Here is a 27,646-nt window from a genome sequence, read left to right on the forward strand (position 1 = left end):
AAGAAGTTTACTGTTGAATTGTTATATTATTGAATCAAGATAATGATGAAGGTCCAAATAACACACTAGAGAATTCCACTACTAAATAAATACCAGATGAGACAGAAAATTTACCTGTTCAAAAACCTGATGATAATGATGAACCAAGATTGGAAAATTCAGATTTTCATTCTAGCTGTAAATCAGCTGGAGCTAAAAATAAACCAAAATAGTTGCAATATTTTGTTCAAAAATAGGGACAGGTGAATGTAGTATAATTTAGTGTTCTAAATGTTGTGACAGGAACTTGTCAGTATTTAAATATTTTTTTTGTAATTCTAATGTCAAATTAAAGCCTAATAAGCAACAGACAGCCATCAGACATTCTGAGTTTTTTGTAGTACTTTCATCCTAATGCAATAACACACACTATCAGTGGTCAGTGAAAACTCTTACAGTCTGGCGTTCTACTCACAGAAAGAGAGAACTCAAGGACCCTGCTAAGTTGGAAACAGAACAATTAAATGATTTAGTTCTAGAAAGAAGTTTATATACATTTATACTCATACTATATGTTATATATTTATATGATAATACTTTTATTCTTATAATCAGAATCATAATGAGTTCCAGAAAAATATTCTGGTTATCAACAAAATTATGATTTTGATTAGATTAGCAAAATATTGCTTCTTGCAAAAAGAAAACCCAAGAATGAGGAATAACCGAATGATAGCAAATAGAAAAAACGAACAAAAAAAAAGAACAATGGATAAGGTAAATAATTTATTTCTAAGGTATGCTTAAAGTTTTCACCCAGAATGTAAGCTTTGCTAAAACCTGATATAGTAACTTTATTTGCTCAGTATAAACTCCAAACAACAGAGGATAATAATGTTTTTATGCCTGAAATGACAAACACAATTACAATCAACAGATTTTTTCACCAGTATGTCATCTTAAGATCAGACATCCCATCCCTGTCATCAACAGAATAGGAAAGATCCCTGTCAACACATTCAAATTTATTTATTCATAACTCTGAATGCCTTACCGCTGTCTATGTGGATGCAGGCTAATATACGGGACAAGCCGATTAAGTGTTACAACTTAGTGGTTAAGTACACAGTATTTTAAGATAATAAAATTAAATAATGTGAAATAAAAATATATTATGTACACAAACACATGCATGTACACATACATATATATATATATATATATATATATATATATATATATATATATATATATATATATATATATATATATATATAATAAAGTTTTATATTGAGGTTGCAGTCATTAATAGTCTTCTTCTTCTTCTTCAAGTGCCCTGTCCGTTGCGAACGTTGGCTATTAACATGGCAATTCTGATCTTATTTGCGGCGCTTCTGAATAGTTCGACCGATGTGAGCCCGAACCACTTCCTCAGATTTTGGAGCCACGAGTGTCTTCTCCTGCCTGGCCCTCGCTTACTGTCTATTTTTCCCTGGACAATCAATTGCAGTAGACGGTACTTATCGTGTCTCAATATGTGGCCTAGATATTCAATAGTCATTAATATATATATATATATATATATATATATATATATATATATATATATATATATTATATATATATATATATATATATATATATATATATATATATTATATATATATATATATATATATATATATATATATATATAATTAAAGATGTATATATATATATATATATATATATATATATATATATAATTAAAGTTTTATATTGAGGTTGCAGTCATTAATAGTCATTAATATATATATATATATATATATATATATATATATATATATATATATATATATATATATATATATATATATTATATATATATATATATATATATATATATATATATATATATATTATATATATATATATATATATATATATATATATATATATATATATATATATATATATAATTAAAGATGTATATATATATATATATATATATATAATTAAAGATGTAATGACATTTTAAAACCTATAAACCCAACAGTTAGTTCTATGATTCTAAAATCCAGCACAAACAATAAATATGGAAAAATAACATAACAAAAATAAAAAAATATGTAAAGTATTACCTAGTTACAATAAAAACATGAAGTATTTTACACAGTTAAGTTTCCAAACTCTATGGTACCAGTAACTCTTCTACTAATATTTATATATTTATTGAGGGACATATTAAATACATTTACATTTAGGTTGTTTAACAAAGATAAGTATCTATTCAGTGGGCTATTAGCACCATAGGTTGTTTTACAAAATGGAACATTAAAAGTACATAGATGAGGCAAACCATGGTATTATAATATGGTACTCTAAGACCAATCTCACTCACAAGAGAGGGACAGATCCCTCCTCATACTTAAAGCAGGCAAGCTCATAGACCTCTCCATGATAGTGTAGTCATGGTCTGCTAATCTAATCCAACTTTGAAAGGCGCACACCTGTAGAAATTTATGCCGAACCCTCTCTAAGGTGATGCTTTTTAAGATAGTTGTTGAACCACCACCTACAAATAATTCAAATACTAAGCTAAGTAAGACTGGTTTTATAATATATAATTTTAGGTTAAATTTATAAACTAATTTTATAGTAAAAGGTCAGATATAATGTGAATAAGAATATAGGTCAGTGGTATAATAGTTCTTACCTGGTCCTGGTAAAAACAAACTCGGAACGGCTGTTCTCGTAATACCGCTATTTCCAACATTGACTATATCTTCCTCTTTAAAATGACTAGCGCATACACGAAAATTGTTATAAATAGTTTCTTTTGCAGCATTCTCTAATTAGGGCTCTTAACAGCATTCACCCATTTATCAAACATATCCATATAATGTCCTGAACTTAAAAAAGTAGTTGCAATCTGGAACACATCTTTTTTGTTCAGTTCTTCGTCTCTACATTGTTATTCCATGTAATGTGTTCGATTCCATAATAAAAAATCGTCGAAAATTGTACGATTTTGCACTATTTATACAAAAAATTTTAAATTATAAAAAATAAAACAAATACAAATATGGCGCCGTATTTGTCTAAACTCAACTTTGACTTTGACTTGATCACAGCACACTCACTCCGTGCAGGAACGAGACTAGCAGCGCCACCAAGCGAATGGGCGCCTAATCCGAACATGATTTGACCTTGGCTATCCCTGTTACCAATCTAGGTGTAATTTATCTATGATCTGAGTAAAGTTCGGTGGTAAAAGTAAGGTTAGGGTTAGCAACACACGTTAGACGTTAACGTTTCTTTGGTTTTACACTTTACAGTTAAAACGTATAGTGGCCGTAAACGTTATTTCTTTACGTTTACGTTAGTGTTAACGTTTACGTGTTACCTGCACTTTAACTCTCTCAGTGTCCGCAACATACCTTTGTTATTGTTTATTGTTTTGATACGAAGTTCATGATTTCTTACGAAGCATTACGAAGTTGATCTTGTGTTTGAAAATATTTTCGCCATTTTGTGTGTTTACATATTTTATGTGACAAGCAAATTTTATTTTAAATTTTTAAGAGTCATTTACCTACTATTTTAGTAAAATGCCATTTAAGTGTCTTGTCTGTGGTTGCGGAAGTTCGAAGAGCGAAACGTTATCACTTTTCAAGTAAGTTATTTTTTATATGTATGTTTCTTCTTCTTCTTTTTGGCTTTTATTCTTCTGAATAATCAGCCAGTACATTTGTTTTGTTAATTTTTGGGCCACTGTCGTGAGTCTGAGCTGAGAATATCTCATGCCCTATTAACCTATTATCAGAGAACAACCGTCTCTGTTATTCTAGGCTATTATCAATTATCATTTACATTTTTTCTACATATCTACATTTTATTTATGTTTTCTATTTTCTTATAATTGGTTTAAATGTTAATATCGGATAGGGTATTATTAAGGTTATAATTTTATATGGTTGATCTGTAGGAATCTGATAAGAATTTTGATAAGTTTAGGGTTAATCTCGCATAGAAGCATTGGTATGTTAATTGGGGTTTTAATATTAATTTTGATCAGCTCCTGATAGACATCATACGGCCGGTTTCCGAAAGGATGATCATCTCAAAAATTATGTAATCGATGGTTAATCGTTGATTAAACACATTTTGAGTTTCAGAAACGTCAATCAAACTACATTCAACAACGGTCGATCACCTGATTTAACATGCGATTAATCGTTAGTTAACAGTCGATTATAAGTGTTTTGAGTTTCTGAAACGCCGATTAACTAGTTTCGCATGTCAAACGGCGATCAAAAACGACTGTCACCCAGTGTTGTTAACTCTACGGATTTATCTGTAGATCTACGGATTTTCGAAATTACTTAGGATTTTCGGATATCGATCACATTTCTACGGATTTTTCAGCTGCAGCAGTCCAGAATAAAATTAGGATTTTTTACTCTTAGCTTTTTATAAAAATAGAATTTTTACTCTTAGACTCTTAGCTTTTTATAGAAATAGAAATATTTATCAAATAATTAATTGGCATCTAGTCCTCTGTAATGCCGTGAAATGATGAATTTCAATTTTCGTAACAGGTGAATCCTCGGCGCTTAGGGGAATAACAGTGATCTCAGATGGAATGCTAAGATTTACCTTGGGAACTCCCCGTCCTAACATTCTAAATATGAGCTATTCGGAAATCTACTGTTTAAATTTGTTATCATCAAAAAAAAAATGATAGTATTTTTAATACGTTTGTATTAAAATTTATTTGATACTTCCCTGTATTGTTTAAAAATTACATGCAAAGAATGAGAAATCCCGGAAATTCGTAATTGTAATTTGATACCTAAACCATAACAATTAACATCATTCGGTATCGGCACCTATTAGTAACAATAAATCATTCACCCACTCTTAAACTTTTAAATATGTAAATATGGTAAATATTATGACCTAAATTCTGATGTGAGCCTTTGGTACCATAAAATTTGAAAACGATTTGAATTATGGATGTTTGGAATAATAACTTCGACCTAATTATTTACGGTCTTTAACTTTTGAACAGTGATTGCCATGCCGGCCGGTAATCACTGTAAACATCCTCACTGTTTACGTTGAATTAGATATACGTTAAATTTTATGTATGTATTATATAATATATAAAATAAAAATAAATCTACTGTTTTTGAAAGGAAATCTCCTGTTTTGTATTGCCCTTTTCTCCTGTTGTTGAAAATATCCATCTGGCAACACTGTACCAAGCACAAGTTTCTGTTCTACGGATTTTTGAAGCGCCCTCTACGGAAATATTCAGTTGTAGAGTTAACAACACTGCTGTCACCAGTGTTGCCAATCGGCGCATAATTATGCGATTTGCGCATAATTTAATTCCCAGCGCATAATTTTCGCATCCTTCATAAAATCGCACAATTTCGCATAATCCAGCTAAGCAAAAGAAAAAGCCAAGGCCAAGCCACAGCTTACAACGTTTATAAGAAGAGTCCGCGTCTTCTTTTTTCCTTTAAAAAAAGATGTTTGTACTGACCTGACATTTTATAGTTATACAGCATTAACTTTAGCAAATAAAAATTACTTTATGGAAGAAAATTTCCATTCTATGGCGGCATTATATCGAAAATAAATTTACAACATGTAAAAATTGATTTTCGGCCACCTGAGTCACCTTCATTAAGAGTGGTTTAGGGTTAACCCGGGAGTGGACGGGTGGTCTGAAAAAGTCACCTGTGGAGTCCATCAGGACCAAAATTTAAATGACTTACAAATTTCAGATAACATTCACATAATGTTTTTAAGTATTTTGTCGGTTTACGTGTCTATTACTTAAGGACCTTATGTTATTCTATTTTTGTTGTTTTATTTTTCAAAAAATATAGGAATTAATCTAAAACCTTTAATTTTCTGCTTTGTTTAACTTTTATTAGCACTTGGTAAACAAATGTTTTCCAAAATTCCTACAGATGTTTTATTAAAATACAAATATTAACCTACACAAATTTGGTTATAACAATAAACAGAAAAATTCTCTGCTCAAAATACAACTTTGAATTTTACTCCAAATTGTTCTCTGTGCATTCAGAGCAACATGCTACAATGTTCTCCATACACAACCAGGACAGACAAAATGTGCAAAAATATCGCGTTTTCTATCTTTTTTAGTATTTGCAATTTCTTTTTTTTATTGGTGGTCATTTCTAATGGGCCTGGTATAGGGGTATTTGATAAGTGTAATGCTGGTTGTTGTACAACTCAAGCTAAATGAGGGTTCAAAGCTTTCCTCATATTTTATTTTGTCATATTCCTAAATCTTTCAAATATTTTTCAACAATGTTTAAATTCTTCTGAATTGTTTTTTTTATAATTCGAACGAATTGACAGCAGCAACATTCATGAGGCCATAGAATAATACCATAGGTTAACATCTAGAAGTGTATCTAACAAAATTATAGGAATCTCTATTCCTTACTTTGTCAGATCATAAAATGTAATAATTTCTATATATGTAATAATTTGTAAGAAACCGAAAAAAACTGCATAACAAGTATATGAATCTCAATTTCCCATAGTAACAGGAGTAGGCGGGTGAGGTCTGCCAAGACATATTAAATATCTCAAAACCAAAAAATAAATTTGTTTTAAAAATTTCACCATTATTTGGAGGGAGCAATTATTGAAAGGTACTGAAAAGGAAAAGGTCATTTGTATAATATAAATAACATTTACATTAAAATCATTTTTCATTCTTTGTAGTAAGAATCTAACTATAAAGTGCCCTGTTATTCCCCAAGCAAATATTTCTCACCAGAAAAATCCCCCTATCTGACAATACCCAATCAATACACATTGAAGGAAAGGTTTCACATATATTTGAGTAGGTAGGTACTTCACATTTGTATTTACAGGGATTTCACATTAAATTACATATATAAATATAAGGCACAAATTGAAAAAAAAAATTAATTATTCAAGTGTACTTCTTCAACTGTTACTTTGTGTGTTGTGTTTGTGCAAAGAAACTAAAAAATATATAGAAAATGGATAAGTGGCTTTTCAGTTTTAAGGTAAATATAAAAAATAGTTAAAAGTTACAATCATTTATATATATATATATATATATATATATATATATATATATATATATATATATATATATATATATAATAGAGAAATCACATAAGCATTAACCATAACTAAATTTGTACCTTCTAGGATGCATGTTCAATAGTTTAAAATAATTATTTTTTGTTCACATCAAAAAATCATTTCCTATACAATAATTAATGGTACTTATTGGTTTTTTTAAGTACCATATAGTTTACAATATCTTTATGCTTCTTCAAAAATCAAAATTACCAACATATACCTGCTGTGAATGAGAGGTAAAAGTTCAGTAGATTTTGTATAGATCTTTTAAGCTTCTTAAAATTAAATTTTGTGTTTTAATAAAGCAAATTGTTTTTTAGAGTAAACATCAGGAAACAGAGACAAATAAGCAGAAAGATTCCCCAGTACCACTTGATGTAGAAAAGCCAGGTTGCAGTCATCAAGTTGAAGGCTCCCCTATTTATCCTGCTCCCACACATTCTCATATTATGAGTGACAATGGCGATACTATGGTAATGTATTGAAGCAATTGATAATTTTATAAAAATTACATAAAAACACAGACTTCATATCGTATTTATTTATTAAAATTATATAGATAATATAATTAAATTAAACTATAAACTACAAATATCAGATATAATTACAGAAATTAGGTATAATATGAGAAAGATTTAAAACTACTACAGTAGTGAAATACATTTGTATTTGACTTTGACTAATATTTTATTGATTTACACCATCTAAATTATGATTATATTTTTAGAATGATCCTACACCAGCAAAAAAGAAAATAAAAATAGAGAAAGCATCAAAGAGTGAAAAAAAGAAGACTTTTAACAGCTCTTGGAAAAGTGTACCACAGTTTAAGAATTGGTTAGAAAAATCAATAAAACAACCATCATCTGAGGGTAATGAGTACGCCTATTGCAAGGTATGTGATTGTGATATTGTAGCTCATAAAAGTGTATTACTAAAACATTCAATAAGTGAAAGGCATAAATTAAATTGGACAAAAGTGGCGAGCAATACTAAACTCACTGAATTGTATAAACCAAATGCTGATGATGTAGCTGTAAAAACGGCAGAGTTAAAGTTATGTGCCTTGTTGGCAAGCAATAACCTGCCATTTTTATTAGTAGACACCCTAACTCCTTTAATTCAAAATATATGTTATGACTCGAAAATTGCTAAACAATTACACTTAAAACGAACCAAAGCTAAGTCAATTATTTGCAATAACTTGGGGTATAATTTTCTTGAAGAACTATATATTAAATTAAGGGAGCCAGGATGTTTTTTTTCTTTGGTTATGGATGAAACTACTGATATTTCAGTAAAAAAGCAATGTGCATTCACTACTATAATTTATGAAAATAATTCAACCAAAACACAATTTTTTGATCTTGTCGAGGCTCATGGATCAACAGCTAGTGATTTATATGGTATTCTAAAGAACTGTTTAACTTCAAAGAATATTCCACTGACTAATTTTGTAGGGTTTTCATCAGATACCACCAATGTTATGGTTGGAGAGTTTAACTCTGTATTTTCCAAGTTAAAAGAAGAATTTCCACACATAGTATGCATTAGATGCTCATGTCATATGGCACATTTAGCTACATCAAAAGCCTGTTTAAAATTACCTAGGCATGTGGAAGATCTGCTACGGAACATAGGCAGTCATTTTAATAGGAGTGCTTTGAGGAGACACAAATTTATAGAGTTCCAAAATTTTTTTCAAGTGAAAATTCACAAGATACTCTCTCCAGCCATAACAAGATGGTTATCTATTAAAGAATGTGTCGATAGAGTACTTGAGCAATATGAGCCACTTAGAGCATATTTGACAGAGTATGTATTTGAAGACCCGTCAATTACAACAGAAACAATGTTGGAAACCATGTCAAATTTGTTCACACCGGTGTATCTAGAGTTTATGTCATATTCTTTAGGACTAATGACAGATTTCAATTTACTCTTTCAGTCAGAAAAACCACTTCTTTGTAAGGTTCAGCCACAAACTGAAACTCTGTTGAGAACGCTGTGTTCTAATTTTATAAAGATGTCTGTAATAAAAAGAACCAACGACATATTTAGACTTAACCATGAAAACCCTACAAATTTTGTTAGTTTACATGATATTTATATAGGAGTTGCTGCAACAGAAAGCTTGAAAGAATTAAAAAAAAAGCCAAATTTGAACCAAAAAGAATTTGATAGTTTTTTTAAATGTATTTTAGAATTCTATATAGAGTTAGTTAGTAATATTAAAAATCGATTCACCTTTAACGACCCTATCTATAAAATAATTTCAATATTGGATCCCAAAATTGCACAAAGCTTTGAAATAAAATCATTACAATGTGTAACTAATCAATTCCCTATTTTAAAAGAATATGTTAATATTCAGGAGTTAGATAATGAATGGAGAAGACACGCTTTATTAGACTTTGAAAAATTAAATTTAAATTCAGATGACTGTGAGCAATATTGGTCTCAAATATTTAATTTAAAAAATGATGCTAATGCTTTTTTATTTCCGAATTTAAAAAAAACGCTACAGCTACTTTTTGTTTTGCCATTCTCTAATGCTAGTGTAGAACGTATATTTAGTGATTTGTTTAACATAAAAAGTGACAAACGGAATTTATTAAACTCTTCAACAGCAAAGGCTATTTTGGCAACCAAAGCAGGAGTTGAAAAGAATGGCGGTTGCTTAAAATTCATACCATCCAAAAAAATGCTAGGCCATAATACATGGAAAGACAATCAGTAGCTTGTATTTTAATATAGTATGTTTCTACTTTAAGTATACCTATGTTTTTGTTTTAATAGAATAATTTACATTAGTTTAAGATATTTAATCTGTTGTTTACTTGTAAGTACCATTCATAACTGATTATTAAAGCTAAAATATTACAAATGATGTATATTTTTCAAAATATCCTATTTTCCTGATAATATTTTAAGTAAAGAAAATAACTTGGCAAATAATTTGCAAACTTTTATGTCTTCAGTTTCTGAGGAAGACAAATTAGTTGAACATGTTCTTTTTGTATTCACATTTTACCGATCTGAGGTATATGCAACAGTTTTCAATTGCAAAGGTACATTTTCTTTGCTGATATGAATAACAGGAGTATCATTGTTATCCTCAAAAGCACATAAGTAAACTCCTTCCACAATAAGTTGTCTCTAGGAAACATAGAAAAATACCATGGAGGAACTAGACAGGTTCATCAATTGCTCATGACACAGGACACAGTACATAAGGTATTCTGAAATAAAATAAAAAAAAGTTAAACTACATAATTATAAAAAAAGTATTACAAATATGTAGGAAAGAGTCATAATTATAATTTTTATTGTATTCAGTTTCCATAGATATTTTACTAGAACCTTGCAGTTCCCAGTTGCCACTTTAAGAGCATATTTTCATATGCCTATGATGATGGAATAGTTCTTATTCTTAGTACCATATAAGCATTAAAAAGTGAACAGGTTCCACAATCAAATGAATTGTAGTTAAATAGGATAAAAATATATATAATTATGTACTCACCTATTAAAATTAATCCAGTCTAGATGCGCCATATTCTTGTTTTTAAGTTATAACATAACCATCAAGGGCAAGGGTGTACCAGTATCACACACTTTTTTTGGGCATTTCGCATTTTAAGGCACTCTAACCTAGCCAAGCTTTTATATGACAGTTAACATACTCTTAAATCAACAAATAAAAATTAAACCTCAATCCTACTTATTTTCTTTTCAGTTTCTTGTTTATTTTGTTTACCATCATTTACCATTTTGTTTATTTGTTTTGTGACTGTGACACGCTTTCAATCCATTTTCAATCATGATTTTCAATCACTATTACAATGACAACTGACAGGACGTGACAGATGACAGTAAGGACATAAAAATAAGGTTTGTTTGATGTTTGTTGATTGCTTCACACGTTTTACAACACAGCGCATAATTTTGGACAAAATCGCATAATTTTTGACAGGGAGGTGCATCTTTCCATGCCCAGCCATTGGTAACACTGGCTGTCACCTAATTTGAGGTTATTGGGTGATTAAAGGGCTGTTAATTTTTATAAAGAGTTGTTTTTAATTATTAAATAGAGTTTTTCGTTATTAAATAGAGTTTTTTAGTTATTATATAGGTTAAATAGTTATTAAATAAAGAGTTTTTTAGTTTTTAATTATAATTATTAGTTATTTAATTATAATTTAGATTTTTAAAATTAAATATAGTGTAATTAATAAATACCCAAAACAAATTGTTACAAAATAAATCTGTAAATAAGGTAAGTCATATTATTCAATAAAAATAAGGCTCTTTTGTAAAAAAAATATTTATTTTAATTTGTAAATTATGGACACTTCTGATTTTTCATTGTCGAGCGAGGAGGAGAATGCCGTCCCTATAGTTAATCGCAGAACCAGGATGAATCCTATGACACACTACAATGATACTGAATTTAAAAAACGATACAGACTGTCTAAAGGAGTTGTGACAGAATTAGTAGGACTAATAGATAATATAGAACCAACAACCAAACGCAACAAATCTATTAGTGCCATTGAGCAGATATTGTTGACAATCAGCTTTTATGCAACTGGAGGGTTCCAACTGACTGTAGCTGATAATGTAAGAGTGCACAAATCAACAGCATGTCGCATCATCAAGAGAATATCTCTTGCTATAGCTAGATTAAGACCAGTTTTTATAAAGATGCCTGCAACAGCAGAGGAGCGCATAAGTGTTAAATCTGGTTTTTATGCATTGGCTAATTTTCCAAATGTAATTGGTGCTGTTGATTGTACACACATAAAAATTCAGTCAATTGGAGGCCCAACAGCAGAACTGTTCAGAAATAGAAAAGGTTACTTTTCTTTAAACACACAAGCAATATGTGATGCACAGCTGAGAATTCAAGATATCATTTGTAGATGGCCTGGTTCTGTACATGATACAACTATATTTAATGATAGCCATGTACGTGCAGATTTTGAAAGTGGTGTGTATGGGAATGACTTTCTCTTAGGAGATAGTGGATACCCTTGCCGAAGTTACCTGTTGACCCCATTTTTGCAGCCCAGAACAAATGGCGAGGAAGCTTACAATAGAGCACAAGTGGCCACAAGAAATCCTATAGAAAGATGTTTTGGGGTACTAAAAAGGCGTTTTCCTTGCCTGTCTATGGGGCTACGGGTAAAATTAGATACAGCCATGAACATTGTTGTGGCTTGTGCTGTATTGCATAATATAGCTCTCAATCACAATGACAACATTGATGATATAATAGATGTTGAAGCTTCTATTCCTGAGGAGATGTGTGAGATTGCTGGAAGAAATGAGAATACAATTATGCGTTCATCTCTAGTAACAACTCATTTCAATAGGTGGGTACATAAACTTTGAAAACACAATTTGATTTATTACTTATATTACTTTATTCACATAATAAAATTTTTAACTCAATTCACTATTTTTATTGGGAAATAAGCTACAATTCTACTTTAAAACAAGTTTATTTAAATATTAAATATAATTATTAATAAGTCTATAACATATAGAGGGTACATCATTTAAGTTTTTAAATAACATACATATGAAGTTATTTTTAAATAACTATTTTTGAATAAAGTTGTCCCAGGAACACAACTCAAAAATATTGACAATATGATTTTAAAGTCATCTACTTTAAAATGTATAATATATGTCTGAATTGTCTACATGAATAAGTTATATAAAATTAAATTTTTATAAGAATTGTTCAGCAAGTAACAAAAAACATAATTTGTTTAGTTTATTAATGTTTTGTATTTTGTGAACGCTTTCTGAAGTAGAAATCGAAATGTCAAAACAACTTGTTTTAAAGTAGAATTGTGGCTTATTTCCCAATAAAAATAGTAAATTGAATTACAAAGCTACAAGACAAAATTTTTAATGTTTTAAATTTTCATATTGTAAAGTTTTTATTTTTAGTTCTAAATCTAGGATATTTTTTTTTTCAACTCATTACTATGATTAATTAATTTTGTCCGTTTTTCTATAATTGCACCTTCCAATTTTTTTTTATAAAACATTCTTTTTAAAGATTCACTTCCTAATTTTTTTTTTTTTTTTAGATAGCCTCTTCTTATTGGTTGTATTTGGCAGCACAGCAGATGTGGATGGTGCTGCAGAGGAGCACTGACTGCCAGACAAATCCCTGTTTTCTATTTCTTGAAAGTTGTTAACCTCTACTTCAACATCTTGTGTAACTATAAAAATAAAAAAAAATATAAATAGTTTTAAATTGAATTACTTAACCCATTAACAGCTAAAGGTGCCTCTATGCACCCTGAACTGACATATTTTATCAATATCTGCATATTATTGTGCTATCATACTTTGCCACAATGTAACATGTATTTGTCACAAGATAAAAACAAGGGATTTAAGGGAAATCAGTCTAAGAAATAAATTTCGATCAATCAAACAAAATATTCATTTGTGTGATAATACTCAATTATACCAAGATAATAATTTTGTCAAACTTACTCCTATCTTTGACATGACGAATAGAAAATTTTTACAATTTGGTATATTCGAACACAACCTTTCAACAGATCAGAAAATGGTACTATATTTTGGATGTCACCTATGCAAGAGTTCATTCGGGGAAAGCCTGTAAATGACTGGAAGATTTACAATATAGCAAATGATATAAAATGTCACAATTATAATTTTGATCACTTGCATTATCTTATGAAATTTAAACGTTATTATGGAACTGTGAACTCAACTGGCTTCTCACTCATGTTATGGACATCTATCCAAAGATAGTTTGCCTGATGATGTAAGATTTGACAACACTGGTCATTTGATTAGAAGGAATGATACAAGTACACAAAAGAAATGTAGGTTATGCAAAAGTCATACTATATATTTATCTATATTCATACAAAAAATATTGTTATTGTTAATTGTCAGTTAAAAAATTATAAACCTGTCTTAGTTTAGATATTTTTAAGAAGTTTCAATAAAAAATTTGAAAAAATTAATGTTTTTCATTGGTTGGTCATTAATGGGTTAATTTAGATTTAGTTGCTTTTATTTAAATAATTGAATCAAATAAGAACTTACCACATGTAAAGTAAGCAGATGCACTGTCACAACTATTGGTTAAAGGTTGGATTTGGTTTCCAATTAATCCCAACATTTGTGCACCTACCTCTGTTAAACGTGGCTTAAATGTGCCACCACCTGTTGCATGTATTTCTTTCTGAAAACAATTCACTACTGATTAAGAAACACTACTATTTAGTTAACACTAGGTGGGCTACATGAAATTTTTATAAAGACATCCCACTCAGAACTAGTGTAATACTATTTATATGATGTTAAAAAGATTTATACCTACTTTGTCTGCAATCTCATCCTTCCTTAATTGGTCCAAAATCTTCTGGTCAGTATATTTTTTAATCTAAAATGTAATCAATTCATTTAGCTGTACATAAATGGAAAGATTTTTACACTTACGTTTTCTTGTGCTATATTTTGGCGAGTGGCCCTCTTCAAATTTAAATAGGCAGTGTTTAACTGCTTTGCAGTTCTTGGAGATTCAGCGCTGGCGTTGAGTTCCAACATTACTTTTTCCCAGGCTGCATTTTTTTCGCTTGTCGACAAAGCATTAGTACACTTGTTCTCTATTAGATTCTTGTATCTAAAAAAAATATAATTAAAAATTTTTTCTGTAACTACTATAATTTTATACTTACTTTTCAATTATACTTAAGAGCAAACATGTCTCTCTCTCGGTATAATTTTTTCTAGGACTGCTCATTATTATTATTATTTACTACAATACTATTTAATTTATTATTTAACTACAATGCGTCTATATTCTTTGATACAAGTTAATATATTATTTATTATTTTAGATAAAAGTTTGGTTAGAATAATTGAAATATTGAAGGATGACAGCCGATTGTGACAATATCGATACCAAATCGTATGTCAGATAATCGATTTCTACGATCATGTAATTTTAAGATAATAATTAACGTTTCAGAAACTGGTCGCTGGTTAACAGTTGACAGTTGATCAAATCTGACAGCTCGGTTAGATGATCAGAGATTTGAATAACGTTTCGGAAACCGGCCGATATTTTGTTTATTGGGCATTCCCAAAATATGTGTTCTAGTGTATCCATTTGCCCACATTCACAGTATGGGTTATCGCGAATGTTGATTTTATATAAATGTACTCCTGTCAGGCAATGACCACTCCTCATTCTAATTATGGTAGTAATATGCCGCCTATCTACCTATGTATGGGATTGTGTCAAACCATGGTTTATTAGGAAAAAAATTTTGTATGTTGTTATACCACTTGCCTTTATATTGAAAAGAATTTAACCAATTATTTTGATGCATAGAACATATTTTATTTTTTAATAATGGCATGATATCCAAGTTACTTAATCGAATTTTAGCAGGAATATTTAATTCAGCTCCAATCTTTGCCAGATTGTCAGCTATTTCATTTCCCTTGATATCATTATGTCCAGGAATCCAACATAATCTAATATCTTTCCCATATTTATTTAAATAGTATAGTTTCTTTTTAACTTGCAAGACTCTAATCTTTTGTTGCAGTTATCATATTGTTATTAATGTTGTCTATAGCGCTCTTTGAGTCCGTAAATATTATAGCTTTATCAAAACTTTTTTCCTCACAAATCATTAGACCCTTTTGAATAGCTATTATTTCTGCTGTACAGATATTAATAAGTGAAGGAATTTTTTCAGAAAAGGAATAATTTATACTAGGTATGTGTATTCCTATGCCCGTTTTGGCTTCCTCAAGGTTTTGATTTTTTTGTTTTTTTGAAGCATCTGTAAATATTTGTATGTAATTATAGTAATACGAATTTACAAAATTGTAATATTCCCAAAGGTTATGGGAACTTTTTTTTTTAATAATGTTTTTATAATTGGTACATTATAAGTGTAGATATCATATTCATTTGAGTAGCAGGCTGGTATGTCACTTGTGTTCATTGATGGTAAAAACTTTTTAACTTCTGTTAGAGCGTCAATCAAATATGTTGGATTTTTTCCCTTCCAATATCCTTGTTGATAACCATGATATTTTTTTAAGTCTAGAAGCATATTTAATAATGAGTGATTTGGAGTTGTGCTAATCTTTGCTATGTATTTCGTGGCAATCCATTTAAATCTATGGTGTAGATCGATAGTTGCACTTTCTGCTAAAATGACATTAGTGGGAGTAGATTTCATCATCCCATGTGTTGTTCTCAAAGCTTGGAATTGTATTCGGTTTAATTTCATAAAATTTTGTTGAGAGAAGTTATTAATTATACTAGCGCCATAATCTAATTGTGATTGTATCAAGCCATTATATATTAATTTTAGTGTTCTTGGGTCTGATCCCCACCATACTCTACAAAGAGCACATATTATATTAATGCCCTTTTGGGCTTTATTAATCATGTTATCTATTTGGTCTGACCAATTTAGATTGTGCTTAAATATTATACCTAAATATTTTTTCGACAGAACATTAGGGATTATATAGTCATTAATTTTTATATCTGGTGGATTACTAATAGGACGGTTCATTTTAAACCACAAAGTCTCGCATTTTGATGAGGATAGTTTAAGATTATGTGTATCAAATCATTTGGATAATTCATATAGGATAAAGTTTACCTGATTTGCTATATGGTTAAAATTACTACCTTTTGTTAAGATAATTAGATCATCTGCATATGACAGAAGTACACAATTTTCAGGTATTATTGTGTATATATTTTTAAGATAAATATTGAATAATATTGGGCTTAAAGGTGAGCCTTGTATTAGACCTTGTGTAGTATGCGATGGTCCAACCATTTCGTGATAATGATTTTTAACATATAGAGTCCTATTGTTTAAGAATTGAAATATAAGGTTATTGATGTCTACTGGAATATGAAGATTATTAAGAAGTCTGTATAGTATGTAAATATTCACATGATCGAAAGCTGCTTTAATATCTAAGAAAGTAGCATTTACATATTGGTTTTGTGAGAAAGCCAATTGAACATAAGTATTTAAATAATTTAAATTATCGTTAACTCCCATACCTTTTCTAAATCCTACTTGAAATTGGCTAAATGTTTTTTGATTTTCCACGATCCAATCCAGCCTAGTTTTAATAATTGATTCCAGTAGTTTTACTACACATGATGAAAGTCCCAGAGCTCTATAATTTTCTGCTCTTAAATTATAATTTTGAATTTTGTTGTTCTTAGGAATACTTATAATAATCTGAGTTTTCCACTCATTGGGAATCAGTTCACCTTCTTTAACCTTGTTGTATAAATTTAGTAGCCATATTAGCCCTATTTCAGGTAAATGTTTTAACATATTAAAGTTAATATTATCAAGGCCTGGTGATGTGTTTTTCTTTAAAAATAGACTATTTTTTAATTCCGTGAGATTCCGAGAAAATCCGGTTCAATATTAGTTACTGAAAGGGTAGTTAATATTTCATAACTTATTTTTTCATTGGGAAGTTTATTGTTTGAAGGTTGAGAGAATGCATTTTTAAATTTTCTTATAGTTTGCCAAATAGAGCTGATGTCTACGTTTCTATTAATACTCCCACAATATTCCATAAACTTTTGCTTCTTTATTGTTTTTAGAAGTCGTTTTGATTTAGCAATTATGTGTTTTGCATTGATATAATTATTAAGATTAAAATTATTTTTAAATTCCTTTAACGCTTCTTTTCTTTTATTTATTATTTCAGTGCATTCCTGGTCCCACCAAGGTACTCTTTTTTGATATTGCAGTTTTCTTATGCCTCTGCCTTGTTTATTTGGGATAGCAATTTTTACTGCTTGGTTAATTATACTTTTGAAGTGGTCATAGGATTGATTTTCTGTATTTAAATGTTCTTCTATGTATTTACTATACTTGTTCCAATCAATTTCTCTAATGTTGTTTCTAAAATTTAAGTTTTTATTGGTTGTAATGCTTTTTCCTTCACTATAGTTAATTTTCATTAGAATAATTGTAGGAAAATGATCGCTACTACCACAATCTTTCAAGACATTCCATGTACATTGTATTGCTAGAGAGTCAGATACAAATGATAGATCTACAGGGCTGGATCCCTCTAGTGGGGTATGAATTCTAGTGCTTCTTCCATCATTTAAGTATATATAATTAAACTCGTCAAAGATTTTTAATAAAAGGTTACCATTTCTATTACTTACTTGACTACCCCAACATGGGTGATGTGCATTCATACACATACATATACAAGGATTTCCACAGTTTTCACTGTATTCCTTCACTCAACCGTTTTCTCCAATTTTTCCTGTTTAGCCAGTCCCCTTCCTGTAGGTTTCTTCTACTCATTGCTTCGTCCACCTCATCTCTGAAAGATCTTCGGGGTCTGCCTCTCTTTCTTCTTCCTATCGGGCTCCACTCTGTTATTCTATTTATCCACCGATTTTGGTCTGCTCTTCTGACATGTCCGTACCATGTTAATCTCTTCTGTTCGATGTAGTCTATTATGTCGGAGTTCATTCTCATTCTCCTCTTAATCTCCATGTTATTTATTCTGTCTCTTCTTGTTACTCTGCAGCTTCTCCTTAGGAATTCCATCTCTGTTGCTCTTATTTTGTTTTTGGTTTTCTTATTTATTGTCCAATTTTCACACCCATAAGTGCATTCAAGTCTCCCATAATGAGCACATTGTTCCAATTATTATATATATATTCAAAAAAATTATATGATAATTTATTTTTTGGGTTTGAGTAAATGTTTATAATTGTATATTTATCTATTTTGATAGCTATATATCTAAAGTTAGGGCTTTGCCATTTGGAGTCTAAATTAACCCTACTGTAAATTAGATTATTTTTAATAAGTGTGGCAATACCTCCTGCTCCATTTTCTATATCTTCCCTAATTACATCATAACCTTTGATTCTACATATTTGATGAGGTTTAAGTTTGGTTTCATTTAACATAATGATATCAGGAGAATGTTCTGTTATCAAGATATTCAGGTTGTAATTATTGGATTGAAAGCCATTCATGTTCCATTGCATCAAACTAATGTTTTTAAGTGAGTTGTTGGTATAACTCATAATTTGTTTTATTTTTTTAATAATATTTGTCCTGATCGTCTAGATCAGGAACTGATTTGTTGAGTTCTGAATATGTTAATATTAATTCTCTAATTTTAATTTGTTCTTCTTTATTCATATTTGTAAATTTTCTGTATAAATCATCTATTGTATTACAGTAATTTTGCGATGCACTAACAGGCGTTGATTTATTAAAATTATGTTTTAAATTGTTGTTATTAATACCAGATATAGATGGAGTGTCATTAATTTGAACTGTACTATTTAGTTGAGATAATCTACCATTTTGATTTATTAATTGCGATTCATGTATAGTTTTATCATATGAAATATTTCTTTTCTTTATTGTTCCCGTTGATTTGGCTGCCGAAACGTAACTCCTTTTAGAATTTATGCACTGGCTTGCAGTAGTTCTTCTTTGATTAATATTAATACTGTTGTTTTCTGTATTTTGTTTTGGTTTTATACTTGGGAAGTTAGCCGGATGGTATTGACTATCTTCTTTTCTATAGTCTTTGCTTAAATAATTTTTTGGTGCTAGTTGTGCAGCTTCATAAAATGATAAGTTTTCATATGCCATTAACTTTTTAATTTCTGTTTGTCTGGTATATTCAGGACACTTTTTATTAACTGAGTTATGCTCAGGACTCTTACAATATATACACATCGTTAGGCATTTTGCCTCTAGATGTGACTCTAATTCACCCTCTTCCACCTGTTGTCCACAATTATGACATTTTGGTTTAGTTCTGCAAAGAGTCCTGGTATGACCATATATCAAACATTTATAACATTGTGTGACTCTCGACACATATGGAATAATGTTGAATTTAAGATAACTAATTTTTATTTCTCTTGGCAATATCTTACCATCAAAAGTTATAAGTATTGTGCCTGTAGGAGCATATTCAACCGAGTTATCATCTTTAATTATTTTCCTGTTTAGTCTTTTGATGTCTATAACATCGAAGGGTGAGATTAATGAGTTTTTGATTTGATCTTCGGTTAGTGACGGGTTAACATCTCTGATGATGCCCTTACATGTTATTTGATTATATGGAATATATATTTTATATTTATCTTTAAGATTGATAGGGTTATTAATAAAATTGTTAGCCGCTTCGCTGTTTGCGAAAGAAACACCAATTTTATTTATACCTTTGACTTTAACCTCCAAGATATCTTTTAAATTTAAATTGAAGAGGTCATTTGCTATTTGTAAATGATTATACTTGCCTATTTTAAATTTTTTCTCGATTCCTTCTACTACAACTAAGTATGGCCCTACAGCATTATTCTTGTATCTGTTGTCGCTTTGATTAAATTTATTTTTTTTCTCATTATCAGACTTATCATTTATTATTGTATTATTTTCATTATTCGAAATATCCATATTATCGTTTTCATTATTGATCGCTTGGAGATCAGGTGGCTTTTTCTTGCCGCCATGCGGTGACATATCAGTAGCTGATCAAAATTTTACTAATATAGAAAAAAATATGTAATGGAAAAGACTTACCAATGCTCTAGAAGAGTTATATAAAAGTAGATTAATTATCTCTATCTCTTAAGACTCTTGTCTGAAATTTCTTTAACCCAGCCAGTAAAAATTGTAGTATATTACGTTGTATATCGAAACTGTTGTTTCTACGCTGTAATTGTGAATTATTATATATTTAATTTTGCGATATACTCTCGTAAGTATAAAGACAACCAATATTTAAATTTCATATGTATGTTTTATAAATATTAGGTTATGTGGTGATAGCCAGTGGAGGCGTTATAGTTGTTATTTATTTAATAAATAAATAAATTATTATGCATTATACTGAATACTAACAATTTCCATTAAATTTTTTGTTTTTTTTTATTAAAATCATTGCATAGAATTTTTCTTACTAATTTTTTTTTCATAGATTTCCTTTTGGGGAAAAAAAAAGAAATTTGGATAAACATATTACAATTAAATAAGAACAAGCTTTCCAGATGGTCACGTATTTGTTGTGATCATTTTGATCCAAATGATCTTATCACGAAATCTGGCTTTGTTCGTCTAAAAGAAAATGCAAAACCATTAGCTATATCAAGGTGGGTGATACTTTTATTAAATTTTTACATTGGTATTTAATATTTATATAAATTTTCTGTTTATTGTTTCTTCTATATTGTTTTCTCTTTGCATACAGGTCTTCTAAAGATGTTAAAGAGGTGGTAGGAACTAAAGCTTGTCCTAGTCCATCAGACAGCCATAATTTAAATTTCGAAATTAGAGAATTTCTTACTGGAAGGTATGTAATAATTCTAAACCAACTGTATAGAGGTTAATCATATTTTAAACTTATTCAAATTTATATTTGCAATGTGTTACATTCAAAGTGTATTAAATATTTTTTCAGACAAATATCCAGCAGTTCAACAACACAAACTGCTAGCAGTGAACGAACTTTGTCTGCCTCAGAAACTGATGAATTCTTGGGCAAGGAAAATATCGAAGGGCATGCTGCAGATAGAGAATTAGTAGCTAAAAAAATTAACAAGAGGTAAAATTCATTTAATTTTTCGTTTGCATTATTATATCCTTGAATAAGCAATTTTTCTTTCATTAATCATTTTATTTTTAGGAAGCATTATGTGGGGGATTTTTCCATGTCGGACTTGGACTGCCCAAGAAAAAGAAAAAGGTACATGGAATCAGTAGACATGTATATAACAAAAAAAAATACACAATTTGACACCCTAAGAAAATCTACCAAAAGATGGAAACAACGAGCAACAACATTAAACGCATTGGTGAAATCATTAAAAGAAAAACTGTATGTTACAGAAAATGCTGAATCTGTGTTGTTGGTAAGTTTTCTTTCACATATTCCATAAAGAACAAAATTAAATTAAAAAATTAATGGAGAACTCCCAGTAGTTGGCTGTATACCATTGTTTAAAAAACTTATACAGAAGCAAAACACTTCACATTTGTATGTAGGTATAAAACATTTAATTTAAAACATTTTTAAAAAGTGTCATCAAAATTTACACAGGTGCTTAATGTGACGTTTTCAATCTCGTTCAGATCATCCTCAGTGCCTTCTTTTGTAATTGAAGCTAACACTGTGAAGATACACTTCTTCTTGAATTATATTTCCTGTCACCTCAGCCAGTTGGTATTTGTCATTTTAACTGACAAGAATCACATGTTCAAGTCGAGCAAAGAAACATGTTGCTCTTTAAGTATTAAATCTTTATCCAATGTCATCGACATATGGTCACATTAGAATTTAAATTTTGAAACATGTAAAACCATATATTGATGTCACAGCTATTTTTTTAGTGTTTTCAATTACAAAAGCAGGCACTGAGGATGATCTGAATGAGATCGAAAACGTCATGTAATGCACCTGTGTCAATTTTGATACAACACTTTTTAAAAAAGTTTTAAATTAAATGTTTTATACCTACATACAAATGTGAAGTGTTTTACTTCTGTATAAAATTAAATTATTATTATATTTTATTTTTATAATTATTTTTTTATTTTTTATTGTTTTAGGCCTCTTTATCAGAATCAGCCAAAGAATTGTTTCAACGATTTTTAAAGGGTGCCAAATGTGCCAAATATTCTCCAGAATTAAGGTCATTTGCACTGACTTTAAATTTTTATTCAGCAAAAGCCTATGATTTTGTAAGAAGAGCTTTTAATAATTCATTACCACACCCATCAACCATAACAAAATGGTACCAAACTGTTGATGGTGCACCTGGATTTTCCAAAGAAGCTTTAAATGCTTTGAAAAACAAAGTTGAAGAAGCAGGGAAGCAAAATAAAACATTTGTGTGTAATTTAGTGCTGGATGAAATGTCTATTCGTAAGCAAGTGGAATGGAATGGAAAAAAATTTACTGGCTATGTAGATTGTGGTACAGATATAGAATCTGATAATGTACCAGAAGCAAAAGAGGCACTGGTGTTTATGTTAGTAGCCTTAAATGACAATTTTAAAGTGCCAGTTGCATATTTTTTAATTGACAGTTTTTGTGGATCAGAAAAAGCATCCTTAATAAATCTTTGTTTAAATTTTATTTATGATTCAGGCATAAAAGTCTATTCATTAACTTTTGATGGTGCTACCAACAATTTATCAATGGCCAATGCTTTAGGTGCTAAAATATCTGCAACAAATATTGAGCCTTTTTTTCTACATCCAATAACTAAGGAGAAAGTTTTTATATTTTTAGATGCGTGCCACATGATTAAGTTGGTTCGTAATTGTATGGGTACATTTGTTTTGAGTAACGTAAAAAATGAAAAAATTGAATGGCAGTATTTAAAAAATGACTTGCAATATGATGAAAAATTACCTTCTGCCAATAAATTGAGGTATCTGCATTTGAGATGGGGACAGGAAAGATGAGGGTAAACTTAGCTGTTCAAACCCTAAGTAAAAGTGTGGCAGACGCTTTGACATATTGCAACAAAGAAAAAAACTTTAATCAATTTAAAAATTCAGAAGCTACTTCGGAATTTATCATGATTTTTAATAATTTGTTTGATATATTTAATAGTATGACATATTATTCTAAATACTCGTTTAAAAATTCTTTAAATATTAATAATGAGAAGGAAACTTTTGAATATTTAAAAATGGCTGAGAGGTATATATGTGATTTAAAATTAAATGATATAAGTATCATATCTTCACAAAGAAAAGTGGGTTTTTTGGGTTTCATTTCAAATATCGCAAGTTTGAAAGGATTATTTAATCTTTTGGTTAAAGAAAAAAAATATTTAAAATATTTACTTTCTTACAAACTGTCGCAAGACCATTTAGAATTATTTTTTGGGGCTGTAAGGGGTAAAGGGGGTTATAACTATAATCCAACTGCCCGACAATTTGAGGCAGCTTTTAAAATATTGCTTATTCACACAGAAATATCAGGACCTAATACAGGGAATGTTAAAAATATAAATAATGTTGGCATTTTAACCGCAACATCTGCACGACCTATTACTAGTTTAGGAAACATAGAAGAAAATTTAGAAGATTTTACACAAAAGACAACAATTTTTTATGAGCATGACTATTTTCAAAAAGATGTTTTATATTTAAGTGTTTATGTAGAAGATGTAATTGGATATATTTCTGGCTTTATAGTTCGAAATTTAAAAAAAAATCATTAAATGTACAAAATGCATAATAATATTAGAAAGTGAAGAAACATTTTCAAAATTACAGTTAGTAAAACAATATAAAAATTTAACTAATGCTTCAAATTTAGTTATAAAAAATATGCAAGGAGGCAGAGAAAAATTTTAGAATGTATATAAACAAAATTGAAAGTAGTTCAAAAAATTTATTAAATAAATTAATAAACGCCACAATGAATAATTTGCCTCGTGACATCATGGATAGTTTTGGTGATCACATTTATGACAGTAAACTACTCAACAATCATCGCATTCAATTATTAAATTTAATTTTAAAAAAGTATTTCACGCTAAGACTTCATCATGAAGCCAAAAAAAAATTAGTTGTAGATAGGCAGAATCGTATGAGAAGTTTGCTGACTAAAAGGATACTGTTTAAACATGAATAGAAAAGATCATTCCACACAAGGTAAAATCACTATTGATTTTACCTTGTTTATTTTTATGCCCACCTTATTTAAAGCTCTATTCCGTATCATTACACTTCTTTGTTATATCTGTTTTTTTAGGTTTCAGTAACCTATATGTAGTTGTAGTTTCTTTTATAACTATTTTTTTACTTTTTACCTTTAATTTATTATTGTATTTAAAGACGTTTTTAAAAAGTTTGTACGTCCGCCTAATTCATAACAGTCGTTGAAAAATGGTATTGTAAATCCGAAAGTCAAACAAAAAACACATGTTATATCCTAGTTGTCAATTCTACGAAAGTCGATGGTAAAATCCCATAGCGGGAAGTTAATCAACACTGATGATTCCCAGTTAGTAATTCAATTGCATCGGCATTTTGCCGTATAATTTAATACTTTTAAGTATGTTTTCTTCAATGTAAACCCATCTACTGTTTTTGTTTTGCGTTTAGTTACGCAAGTACTCCAAAAGTAAGTAATCTAAATCACATTTTTGCATTTGACAGTTATAATTTTACCTTAACGTTTTTCTTAACAGTGGAATTACTTGCTTTTTAGCTTCACTGAAGATGGACTGATTAGTCCGAAAACGTTCTGAACTTTATTATAATTCATTTGGATTTTTAATTAAATATACCACTTACAACAGAAATTTTTTACTTCGATGTTCGAGTTTTTAAATTTATTTATTGAATATATGTTTTATTAATTATTTATTTTTAACCACATATAAATACAAACATGTACAACTATAGCTTGTACCATCCCTAATGAACGGGACAAGCGGAATAGTACATTATATAATGTTAAAAGCACATTTATAAAATGGCAAGAATTTTAAAATTTCGCTTATAATTAAAGCCTGGACAAAAATTTTCAAACTTGCGATATATATTTTAAAATCTAAAAATCCTTTTTATCTCTCAGAATTTAAAATTGAATTACCAGTTATATGTGGTTTTAAATTACTTATAGTGATTGGCTGTTTTTAAAAGTCTTTATTTCTAAAATTATTTAAACAATGGCTTTTTGTTTCCTAGTTGCAATAGGTTTTATAGGATTTTTTTTTTATTTCGAAATATGTGTCTCAATTGTAGATTGACACATGTACTGTCAAATGCAGTTGAAACATTTTTACTAAATAATTGAGAAGCAAAGTTTAATTTAATTTTTTGTTTATGAAAATGAATATGTTGGCTTCGCAATTTATTAGCTAAATGAAAACGTTCATTCTCTTGCAAGTTGTTTAATTCTTTAAAATATATCCATGCTAAAATGTCATTATTACTATCCACATGATCATACTTCTCACCTATAGTATTCCCAAACAATTTAATCAAATGGATATCAGAATTATTACGATGCTGGACAATGTTGGTATTTGTACAAGGGTGTTTAAATGTAGTTTTTAAGGTATTATGGTTCAAATTACAACCTAACCGTTAACCCATTTTCAAATTCACTGGAGCACCATCAAAAGTTAAACTTACAACCTTAATAACATTAACAAAATTTAGCAAAAAAGCCAGCGCTGTTTTACTTAATGTTTATACAGTTAATCCTGTGCCAAAATCAATGTATCCGAAACATTTATTTCTTTCGGGAACCCACTCTTGTTGATGGATGTGCATTTCATTCATAATACTACTACATACAAATGGTGCTTCAAAGTTCATAGATTTTAAACGAAGAACATCAAATTCTTTATTGAATCCAGGTTCACCATCAACACTCTGAAACCACCTACTGAGTGTTCTAGTATGAGGAAAGCATTTATTAAAATGTCCTTCTAACATAATTATATGCAGAAGGCGAATAAAAATGGAGTGTAAGAGCAAATGCCTTGAATTCTACAAAATATTTTATTGTTAAGCCTTCTTTTTGTTATTATACCGCCTTATAAAAAGTTCAGTTGGTCCACCCATTTTTTCAAGGATGTCTAATGTTTCTTCATGAACAAGATTTAGTAATATAGTTAGTTAGTATAGATAGTTAATAAGTATATCAAAACAACCAATACACTGAAATCTATCCTGTCAAAACCAAACCTAACAAGGTACAAGGGAGATCAAAGAACTGCATTTATAAAATACCCTGTGAATGCAACAATTTCTATGTGGGAGAAATCGCAAGACCACTGTCAGGATAAAGCCGTCTGTATACCAGCATTGATCTGCCATTATGAGATTTGTTTTATTTAAATCCCTTTTGTACCTCCCTATAAAGAGGACTTGTAAACGACTTTTAGAAATTATATTTAGGTTGCATTGTATACTATTTCCAAATCTAGGTAATTTTTAATTATCTCTCCAGATTTGATCCAGGTATCATTTTGCCCTGCTTCCTGACATCTTATCCACCTTATCTTCGCATCCTTCTCCATCCATATACCTATGTAATGAAGAGAGATCAAGCATGACCTCCATGAGGCAGTTGGGATAGTCAACATGGCTCGTGTTATGATTAAGCATGCTTGTCGTTGAAGCTTATTCAGCTTCTATTTGGTGGTCTTTTGTTTTTATTTAAACTACCATATAAGTGCGTCATACGTAATCATAAGTCTGGCTGTAGTCATATATAGCCAGTACATCGGTTTGGGTTTCAAACCCCATGTTTTCCCACATATTCTTCGACATGTGGAAAGTGAAACCTTTGCTTTGTTGGTTATTCTTTCCAACTGGGCGTTACATGTAAGCTGCACATCTAATATTACTCCTAGATGTTTTACTAAGATTGATAGAGAATTTTTCCATGTCATGCTACCTACTAAGGATAT

At 29.6% G+C, this 27,646-nt stretch overlaps 3 protein-coding genes across 3 annotated transcripts in view; 1 reads left to right on the plus strand and 2 right to left on the minus strand.

Annotated features, from left to right (window-relative positions):
• LOC140431359 (uncharacterized) overlaps positions 1-27,646 on the minus strand; it is a 63,459-nt gene that overhangs the window by 2,328 nt on the left and 33,485 nt on the right. The gene's annotated exons all lie outside the window — the stretch shown is intronic.
• LOC140431363 (uncharacterized) lies at positions 6,919-10,363 on the plus strand. Its single transcript, XM_072519300.1, has 3 exons — positions 6,919-7,046; positions 7,449-7,601; positions 7,856-10,363. The coding sequence occupies exons 1-3, from the start codon at positions 7,020-7,022 to the stop codon at positions 9,866-9,868; spliced, it is 2,193 nt and encodes a 730-aa protein (XP_072375401.1). The 5' UTR covers positions 6,919-7,019; the 3' UTR covers positions 9,869-10,363.
• LOC140431364 (uncharacterized) lies at positions 13,207-15,001 on the minus strand. Its single transcript, XM_072519301.1, has 5 exons — positions 14,871-15,001; positions 14,632-14,815; positions 14,513-14,575; positions 14,236-14,374; positions 13,207-13,370 (listed from the first exon to the last, which is right to left on the minus strand). Exons 1-5 carry the CDS (start codon positions 14,933-14,935, stop codon positions 13,207-13,209), a joined length of 615 nt encoding a protein of 204 aa, XP_072375402.1. The 5' UTR covers positions 14,936-15,001.

Source organism: Diabrotica undecimpunctata, unplaced genomic scaffold, assembly GCF_040954645.1.
Source record: "Diabrotica undecimpunctata isolate CICGRU unplaced genomic scaffold, icDiaUnde3 ctg00000709.1, whole genome shotgun sequence".
Classification (NCBI taxonomy): domain Eukaryota; kingdom Metazoa; phylum Arthropoda; class Insecta; order Coleoptera; family Chrysomelidae; genus Diabrotica; species Diabrotica undecimpunctata.

What these genes read in the sequence shown, in the direction of transcription:
- LOC140431363 (XM_072519300.1), top strand. Translation starts at nt 7,020, where the DNA reads ATGGATAAGTGGCTTTTCAGTTTTAAG. An exon ending in AGTGGCTTTTCAGTTTTAAG is followed by an intron (nt 7,047 to 7,448) that starts GTAAATATAAAA and finishes ATTGTTTTTTAG; the next exon opens with AGTAAACATCAGGAAACAGA. An exon ending in GTGACAATGGCGATACTATG is followed by an intron (nt 7,602 to 7,855) that starts GTAATGTATTGA and finishes TTATATTTTTAG; the next exon opens with AATGATCCTACACCAGCAAA.
- LOC140431364 (XM_072519301.1), bottom strand. Translation starts at nt 14,935, where the DNA reads ATGAGCAGTCCTAGAAAAAATTATACCGAGAGAGAGACATGTTTGCTC. An exon ending in CTCTTAAGTATAATTGAAAA is followed by an intron (nt 14,816 to 14,870) that starts GTAAGTATAAAA and finishes TATTTTTTTTAG; the next exon opens with ATACAAGAATCTAATAGAGA. An exon ending in AAAATATAGCACAAGAAAAC is followed by an intron (nt 14,576 to 14,631) that starts GTAAGTGTAAAA and finishes ATTACATTTTAG; the next exon opens with ATTAAAAAATATACTGACCA.